The sequence below is a fragment of the Hetaerina americana genome, unplaced genomic scaffold, assembly GCF_022747635.1.
Source record: "Hetaerina americana unplaced genomic scaffold, ioHetAmer1.1.p SCAF_6, whole genome shotgun sequence".
Taxonomy (NCBI): Eukaryota; Metazoa; Arthropoda; class Insecta; order Odonata; family Calopterygidae; genus Hetaerina; species Hetaerina americana.
This window is the reverse complement of record NW_027287205.1, coordinates 5,441,348-5,451,012: the sequence shown is the minus strand read 5'-3', so window position 1 is coordinate 5,451,012 and position 9,665 is coordinate 5,441,348. Positions and strand designations below refer to the sequence as shown.

Genomic DNA, 9,665 nt, shown 5'->3' with positions numbered 1-9,665 from the left:
GTCTGTGCTGAGTGGCAGTCACATAAACATGACCGTCTCAATTGATTCTCCCACCAAATGCAAATTGCGAAGCGTTATACGTTTCCTGCAAGCATAATGGAATAGCTCTGCATACATCCATTGAAGAAAGGGGACAGTGCGGAGAAAACTTGACGAGTGATGGTGTTGTACTTGAATGGCGTCGAAAATTTAAATATGGCTGAACTGCATGAAGTTTTCTCGGGTCTTCCACCGGGTCAGGGGTTCCATATTGGCCGACGTTTCGATGTCCGACTCGTGCATCGTCCTCAGGGATGATGATTGCCACTCGGTTTTTGGCCGTCTTACATAAATGCGCTCTCGGGTCAGGTGACTTCTGCTTGGTCCGAGGAGGGGGAGCCTCCTGATTGGCCGCCGGGTCATTGTGGTCTGTTCCTCTCTCTTCTCACATCCATTACACAGGCTTCCGTGTGTTACTGAGGGAATAGCCGGAATCCCTGTTGAAATCCCGTCCTGCCATTCTGATTTCGATAGATTCCTTGATGACCCGGTCCCGATAGCTACCGGCGCGGGAAAGTAGCTTGGTCCCATTGAAATCAATTGAGTGGTCCATCCAGATGGCTGATTTCTTCAACTGCCCTAGTCGTAAGTGTCTTTTGTGTTCCTTCAACCTGGTCTCGATGGTCCGCCCCGTCTCTCCAATGTGGAGATCTCCGCAGGTACACGGGCCTTGGTATATGCCTGGGGTCTTTAGGCAGATTGGGTCCATCGCTCTCACAAGCACATTTCTAATTTTTCCCGGTGGTTTATGGATTGCCTCGATTTTATGCCTCGCCACTATCCTGGAGATCGAGGCGACGTACGGTAAGTAGGCCCTGGCTATTGGTTTTTCTTTTTCCTCCATCGTCCGTGCTTGTGGGTCGAATGACCTTTTTAGGGTCAAAGAGATTTCGCGTCCACTATACCGATTTTGGAGGAAGGTAGTTTTGAGGTGGTCAATCTCTTCCGGCAAACAATTTTTGTCGGCGATGACCGTGGCTCGTTGGAAGAGTGTGTTCAGCACTGCTCGCCTTTGGGTTGGGTGGTGGTGGTTGCTGTTTCCATTGAGGTACCGCCCAGTGTGCGTCGGCTTCCGATACACACCATGTCCGAGTGTGCCATTACTCTTCCGTTGAGGCAGGATATCGAGGAAAGGGAGTTTGCCATCGATTTGCAATTCCATAGTGAAGGATATACTGGGGTGCTGGCGATTCATGTGCACCAGGAATTCATTAAGTGCATCCTTCGCATGTGGCCAAATCGCGAAGGTGTGGTCTACAGAGCGGACAAAATGTTTCGGGCGGAGCGGGGCTGATTTTAGTGCCTTTTCTTCGAAGTCTTCCGTGAAGAAGTTGGCTATAGCGGGGGAGAGTTGAGATTCCATTGCAAATTTTCTATATTCACTTGTCTTTCTTTAATGAACCATCGGAGGTTGAAAAAAACCGGCCTCATACATACTTGAACTCAAAAGTATAAAACAATATACCAGCTCTTCAGCCTTCTCATTAGACCAGTTTCTTTAAAAAGTGTAACACTTGATTTAACGAGTTTGGGTCATCTTAAGTATTTTGCAGTTCGCCTATTCTTCTAGTAGTAGTAGTAGTTTCAGGGGTTTGTAGGGTGCGTCGACAGCTATGGTCATTTTGCACCACTGTCATAACGTAAAACTTATGTTCCTTTTAAACTAGGAATAAGTAAACAAATAAATACGAATAAATATATAAATAAATAAAATAAACAAAAAAAAAGGAAAATGCTAAAATCAAAAGCATTAAAATTATGAGCTCCAAAGCTAAAGCTGCCCCATTAAACCGGTTGACCTTAAAAAACTTAAGACTCGGTTAATAGACCCAGAGTCATCCCCTAAAATATTTTTTAAGTCTCCCCTTATCTTCAACATGTCTCTGGCCCTTTGGTATGTTGTGCATTCCGTCAGGATATGTTTTATCGTCAGGGGTTGGAAACGCTCATTGCAGCGGGGCTGTTCTTTTACCTCCGCAAAGAGGTACGAATGAGTGAGGGCAGTGTCCTATTCTCAGGCGCGTAATCATGACCTCTTCCCTCCGAATTTTCCGGATGGAAGAGGACCATGGTGAAACGACCGGTTTTATTGCCCTGAGTTTATTATTATGCAGAGACTGCCAAGTCTCCTTCCACTGATGCAGGACCGAGTTCCGCAAGGCAGCCTTTACGTCCTCCATTGGAACCAGGGTGGAGTCGGTCTCGGGTTTTCGAAGGGCATCCTTCGCTGCCTGGTCAGCTTTTTCGTTACCTCTTATGCCGACGTGACCAGGAGTCCATATAAAGGAGACCCTGTTCCCCTTTCTCTGAAGGGACAACAGGGTATAATGGATCTCCTGGACTATCGGGTGCACAGGTGCAAAGACCGATATAGATTTTAGGGCGCTCAAAGAGTCTGTGCAGATGAGGAAAGAGCCATCGCTTTCTTGTATTTCTCCTAGGGCCGTCCTTATGGCTGACAGCTCGGCTGTGAAAATGCTGCAAGAAGTGTGCAGTTTTTTCCTCACGACTCCATGGTAGTGGGACACGACCGCATAGGCACATGCAGATTCTGACTTTGACCCGTCGGTGTAGACTGGGACAAAGTCAGAAAGTGAGCCGAGGACGGCACTGAAGAGCTGCTGGTATTCGGAATCGGTCGTCTTGGCTTTGCGGCGTGCACTGGCAATGAGTTTAATATCCGGCATTGGCGTTAACCAAGGCGGGTACTTAGCATAGGAGACGGGGCATACTTGAGGAAATGTAAAATTTACCGCGTTAATAAAATCATTAAAACGAACGGCAAAGGGCCTAGTTGCCCTTCTCCGCCTGTTAAATAAGTCTAAAAACCGTTGGTTAAAAACTATGTTAAAACAAGGGTGGATTGTCTCTGATAAAATTTTACAGGCATAGTTGCCCATTAAAATCTTCCTGCGGGTTTCCAACGGAGGCTCCCCTGCGTCTGCAAGTAAGCTTGGGACTGGGCTTGTTCTAAATGCCCCGGTGGCTAACCGTATCCCAGCTTTGTGGACACATGTGAGTGGTCTCAAGTAAGACTCTCGTCCTGAGGAATACACTATGGAACCATAGTCCAGTTTGGATCGCACCAAGCCTCTGTACAATAAAAGCATGCTGGTGCGGTCTGCTCCCCAAGTGGAGTGAGTTAAAAACTTTAAAACGTTGAGGGTTTGGCGACACCTCTCACGTAACACGCGGATATGCTCCCGCGAGTTCAGCTTTTGGTCCAGGATCATGCCGAGAAAGCGGACGGACTCCGCAAATGGAAGAATCCTACCCAACAGGGTTAGGGTCGGGGTAACGTGGTAACCGCGAACACGGTGAAAGTGCACGCATTTCGTTTTCTCCATGGAGAAACGAAATCCGTTCTTTCGCGACCACTCTCCCAGTTTGTTTAGAGTCACCTGGGCTTGCCTGGAAGCGTTTGGCAGTCGTGTCGACCGGCAAAATATGGCTAGGTCGTCCACATAGAGCGATGCCATCACCGGGGCATTGATGCATTCCACCACGTCGTTGATGGCGATGGCAAATAACGTCACGCTCAGTACTGAACCCTGGGGTACCCCGTTCTCCTGTGTAAAAGATCGGGATAAGTGCTTCCCAGTCCTTACTTTAAAAAGGCGGTTACTTAAAAAATTTCTGATAAATAGGGCAATGTTGCCTCTAAATCCCCACTTGTGGAGCGTGTTGAGGATTCTCCATCGCCACACACTATCATAGGCCTTCTCCAGGTCGAAGAAGACTGCTATGACGTGTTGACGGTGGAGAAAGGCTTCCTGGATGAAGTTCTCAGTGCGAACCAGATGGTCTGTCGTGGACCTGCCACGCCGAAAGCCGCACTGAGCGTCGGAGAGCAGGTGTCGACTCTCCAAGCACCACATGAGACGTCGGTTTACCATCCGTTCCATCACCTTGCACAGGCAGCTGGTGAGAGATATGGGACGGTAGTTGTTCGGGTCATTTTTGTCCCTGCCCTGTTTTGGGATTGGTATCACGATGGACTCTCGCCAGGCGTTTGGAAAACTGCCCTCGTTCCAAAGTTGGTTGATGGTATTTAGGACCTCCCCAATCGCAGTTTCCGGAATGTTCCGGAGAAATGCGTTGTGGATTTCGTCCGCCCCTGGCGAGGTATAATGGGAGTCTTCGATGGCGGATTTAAGCTCCCAGGACGTGAAAGGCTCATTGTAATATTCGCTTGTAGGACCTGCACCAAAATTGAGAGGGACTCTCGCATCGCCTCTTCAGGTTCGCAAAGTCCGCGGCATAGCCCTCGTCACTGCTATTGGCCGCGAACTGACTGGCAAATATGTTGCTTATTTCGGCAGGTGAATTAACCACCCGGCCAGCAACGAGCAATGGCGAGATGACAAATGAGCCCTTGGACCCGGAGATTTTCTTGACTTTGTCCCATACCTGACCAAGTGGCGTGCGATGGTTGATAGTAGAGACGTATTCTATCCAGGAAGCCCTCTTGGCCTCCTTCACGGCCCTTCGAGCTCGCGCTCTCAGGCGGCGGTACGATGCCAGATTAGTTGCCGTGGAATATTTTCTAAAAATATTCAATGCTTTTTTCCTCGCCCGAATCGCCCGGTCGCATTCCCCGTTCCACCAAGGGACAGGAGCTCGATTAATATTCCCGGACGTACGAGGGATACTTTTGGTAGCTGCCGCCAACAGCGTTGAACTTAGTTTATCGACGTTGTGCAACGCGTCGAAACTTGCGTCGTGTTTATATGTAAACGTACGCTTGAAAAGTGGCCAGTCCGCACGGTTAATACGCCACTTTTCCGGAGGTTTTGAAATGGTGGGCGAAGAGTCTTCTTTAACGAGTAGAAGAGGAAAATGGTCACTCCCACAGAGATCGTTGTGGGTGGACATTTTTAGCTTTGGGGCTAGACTTCTCGAGCATAGACAAAGATCTATTGCTGAGAATTCCCCATTGAAGCTGTTAAAGCGGGTTTTTTCGCCGCTATTTAATAAAAACAGGTTAAAATCCTCAATAAAGTTGGATAAAATTCGACCTCTCCTATTACTTTGGGTTTCTGGCCCTCCCCAGAGAGGATCATGGGCATTAAAATCTCCCATCAAAATGAACGGCTGAGGAAGCTGGTGGACAAGGGCTTCAAGGTTCAGGCGGGTCACCGGTGCACCCTCTGGCAGATACACGTTGCATAACGTCATCCTCTCAGGGGTGTGCACCGTGACAGAGACGGCTTGGACTGGAGAGTTCAGTTGGACTCGCGAGGTGTAAAGGGCCTCACGGGCCGCAACTGCTACTCCCCCTTGGGCTCGTTGGCCACTTAGGTCATCCATTCTAAAAACAGTGAACCCCTTCAGAATACCCTTATCTTCTGCCTTAAAATGGGTCTCTTGGAGACAAATACAAGAAGGTTTAAAATCTTGGATTAAAATGGCCAGCTCCTCCTTGTGCCGATAAAAACCATTGCAGTTCCACTGCAGAATGGAACACATTTAAAGTGTTAAATTAAAATGAATAAATAAATAAATATATAAATAAATAAGATGACTAAAAAGGGAGATGACCAACTCTATTGAGGTTATCGCTTGAAGCGATGTTTCCTCTTCCACTCGTTTGCGAAGACCTCAGTATCAGAGATACTCTGGTCCTCTTCAATTACCTCCGGCTTCCTTGGCTTCACTGGAGGCGGCGGGGAAGGTGTATTCTCACGCCCTTTTGGCGTGTTCCCCTTGGTGGTTTTTTGTGGGCTCTTCTTTGAAGGGCCCACAGGAGTAGGTGGCTCCTTGTCCACCTTACTCTTTCCATCCTTCACCCTTTTGGGTTTAGGCACTTGCGTGTTTTCCATTGGGGATTCTTTCGGTATCTCTGTCTGCGTGGCGATGGTACACTTTACACATGGCGTGGTTGCAATGGAAGCAAAGGACCGGGAGAAAGTTGGGGCGATTAGCGCCCTGTATTTTCTCCTCGCTTCCGCATATGGGATTTTTTCCAGTGTTTTTATCTCCATGACTTTCCTCTCTTCTTTCATCTTCGGGCAATCACGAGAGTACACTGGGTGTGTACCCTCGCAATTGACACAAAGAGGTTCCGAAGAGCACTCTTTATCCTCGTGCGCGTCTTTGCCACAGCGCGGGCAGGTGGCCTTGCCCTCGCAGCGCGACGCGACATGGCCGAACCGTTGGCATTTGAAACAACGCACGGGATTTGGGCTGAATGGCCTCACTGGTACCGATTCATAGCCCACAAACACCTTGTCGGGTAGTCTATCGCGCGCAAACGTCAAGATCACGGAGGTGCTGTTCACGTTTTCTCCGTTGCGCCTCGTGGTGAGTCGACGACAATCAGTCACTCCCTGAGAGAACATTTCTCTCTTGATTTCTTCGATGTCCACGTATAGGAGGTCGTAGTGACTGATGACTCCCCGACAGGTGTTAAGAGTGCGGTGCACCTCCACCTTAATCGGAATGTCATGGAGCATTCCCATAGCAAGCAGTTTTTCACTTTGTGTATCGTTCAGGGTCTCTATAAGAAGTGTACCATCCCGGAGCTTCTTCACGCTCTTTGGGTCCCCAGGCACAATCTGTGACAACACTCTGCGAATTAAGAAAGGAGAAACCTTTTTCAAGGTTTCACCTTCCTTTATGCACGACATAATTAAATAGCGCTTACATGCGCCAATACACTTTTCTCCCCCGCCGGTGTCCGGACGGGATCTTTTTAGTGGTGGAAAGGGTTTTTCCTCCATAATAGTAAATGATTCGTCCCTCGGCCTCCCCACCCACCACGGAGCCACACATTTGGGACGCCACTCCGCCAAACCGGAGCGGTCGCCAGGGCTAACTCGAGGGATATAGCGCTTCTGGAGTGGTTGTCTGTTTCGGGCTGGATCTTCGGTGCAAGGGCCCACCAAAACCCTTACATCTCCGACCTCCCTACGCAGACCCCCACAACCTTGGCACTCGCCACCGGAGCGAAAACGCAACGGAAGCCGATTGACCGGGAGTGGCTAGCTCCCGGCCTCCCGTTTACACGAAATCCGGGGCCGAAGAGGGGTATCACTCCCCGGTCCATACAGGGCATCCGACACCCTGCTGGGAACCAGAAAGCTCACCCTCCAGGATCCCCTTCTCTCCCTTACGGGTCTCCAGGCACGGCAAACACCTGGGCGGATCGCAGGCCAGATGGTATGGCCGCTCACAGACAGTGGATCCACAGCACTGTCCGGACGCATCCCTTGCTGGCTTGGGGTTTGTTTTCGGGGTTTTCTCCCCGCCCTTTTAGTCGTCTCTTACGACAAGCAGGGATACTGCGGGAGTATTCTCTATCCCCCTACCCGCGGGGGGGGCCTATTCTTCTGAAGTACTTCGTGCCCACGGATATTTGTCACCATCTGCCTAGATGTGTGATTTACCGTCAGGAGCAGGTCACACTCTCCGGGGCGAGGTGGTTGTTTATCTTCGGCGAAGAGGTCCGAGTTTGTGAGGGCACAATGTCTAATCCTCAGGTGTTCTGTCGTCCTCTTCCTATTGGAGTAGGGTCACGTCGATGCCAGTCACTTAATCACTCGGAGTTCATTAATAGTGACGTTCAGCCATGCATCCACCATTCTCTAAAGACTTGAGTTGTGCGGTGGGGCCTTTAAATCTTCGACGGGGACCAACACAGAATGAGTCTTTTACTTGTTCAGGAATTTAATGAATTCCACTCCGAATTGCATTCCTAACTTCAGTGCTTCCCATTCAATCATTTCTTCCACATATACTTTGAACAGCACCAGTGATAAAGGGTAACCCTGCCTTACACCTCTTCCTAACACTGCCCATCCGGACCCTCCATCCCTAATTCTCCAGCCCCTGAGCAGTCTGAGAAATGTAAAAAGTATGATACAGGAAGTAATTTTAAAATGCCTACTAACTACACTCTTCCCTTTCCCGTCAGTTGACTTCCGCCAAATTCATAATTTGATATATTTAATATGCCATTTCTCAGCAAAATATCTTGGAATTCCATACGCCTCAATGCCCAGCCAGATAATCCTAATATTATACTTAAGGATCTAATGGTCATTGACATTTCCTCACCCGACCCTCGTCGTTATTTCCCGCAGGGGTTTTAATTGCGGCCAGTGCGTCGGGAAGTGCGGGTTCCGATTGGCCGACTCTGATGGGGGCCCGACGACAACCAACCACGCCGCACTACTGGGGGTCCTGAGGCGCCTGGGTCGGCCCAGGACGGCCCCGCGGCCCTCCTGCACTCCCACGGCCCTCTTGCCTCTCACCACACTCACCTGCCACCCGGAGGGGGAATACTGCACCCTCAGGGTGCTCGAGGGCATGGTGGCAGAAGGGTGTGGGTGCCACTGAGGGGCGTGTGTCCCCGCCTAGAGAAAACGCGACACCTTCTCCTGAGCGGAGATGCAGAGGACGCGTGGTCGACGCCCAGGAGCATCGCCGTTGGCCGGGACGACGAACCCATCCATCCATCTTGATTATTGGGTGCATTTTCAAGATGGCTATCCTCTTTACTTTCCCACAGATGATTCTGCGGCTCTCATGTTCATGTCCCAAGGGTACGAGACACACGAGGACACCAACAGCTGAGGCGGGAAAGAAACCTTCGCAGACAACAGTACGCTATTGAATGAATGGCACGATATTTTTAGTCAATGATAAAATTATCGTCAAGAGATTATTAAAACCGAAATGACAAAAATTCTGAAGCAATTTCAAAACAGCTAAGTATAATATCTTGCCAATTAATCCCACTGGTTTGTTATGCATTGATACAGGGCAATTGTCAATAAGTGTCGCCTCCAAGCGGCAAAAATATTAACGACAATTTATATTGTGAAGAATTTTAAAGATTTATCTTAAATAAAGAAATGATAAAAAATCTTTTTCTCAAAAATCTCGTTCACAAATCATATAAGATGCTTTTAGTTTTTAAAAATATAATTATTTGACGTGATTCTTCCTCGTTGGTTATATCACTACTTGTGTATACCCATTTCAAACATATAATAGGATTGATTGGAAGTATTGAGCGGCATTAATGCTTAAAAACTTGGTTGAAAATTTTATTTTCAACAAAGACATTCATCAAAGCACAGCTGGTAACAGGGACATCTTCCATTGGCGTAGATAATTCAATTTTAGCTCGTTTCCCATCGCCAAATCCAATGGCAGGTCAGATTCAACAATAATTAACACCATGAACAAATATTTAGTTTCTCATTAGTTTACATTACTAATGAAAACTATGGGGTCACGCCAAAGCCAGAGCAGTGACACCAAACCAAGCAAAAGCAGTGGCACCAAACCTAGCCAAAGTATATTAAATAAAATAGTCTTCAGGTCAGTGATTTTGTCGCGTGGACATAGTAGGGTTGGGTTCGTGGAATCAAAGAGTGGCTTTCATTGCTATACATTTATTGGACTTACAACACAAGGAGCCCGGCCCGGAAGGAAAGAGGAAGCGTAGAGACAACAGCAGGTTCGGCCTCCGCAAGAGAGTTCCACAACCTATAGTGCCTCCGGGGAGGGAGCAGCGTAGAGACAGCAGAAGGTTCGGCCTCCGCAAGAGAGTTCCACAACCTTTAGTGTCTCCGGGGAGGGAGCAGCGTAGAGACAGCAGAAGGTTCGGCCTCCGC

The 9,665-nt window shown here is 48.7% G+C and overlaps 1 protein-coding gene across 1 annotated transcript; it reads right to left on the bottom strand.

Moving 5' to 3' along the window:
* Positions 1 to 433: 433 nt before the first annotated feature.
* On the bottom strand, positions 434 to 1,402 carry LOC139695223 (uncharacterized). The gene has a single exon (XM_071593908.1). It carries the CDS (start codon positions 1,400 to 1,402, stop codon positions 434 to 436), a length of 969 nt encoding a protein of 322 aa, XP_071450009.1.
* Positions 1,403 to 9,665: the final 8,263 nt, after the last annotated feature.

What these genes read in the sequence shown, in the direction of transcription:
- LOC139695223 (XM_071593908.1), bottom strand. Translation starts at nt 1,402, where the DNA reads ATGGAATCTCAACTCTCCCCCGCTATAGCCAACTTCTTCACGGAAGAC.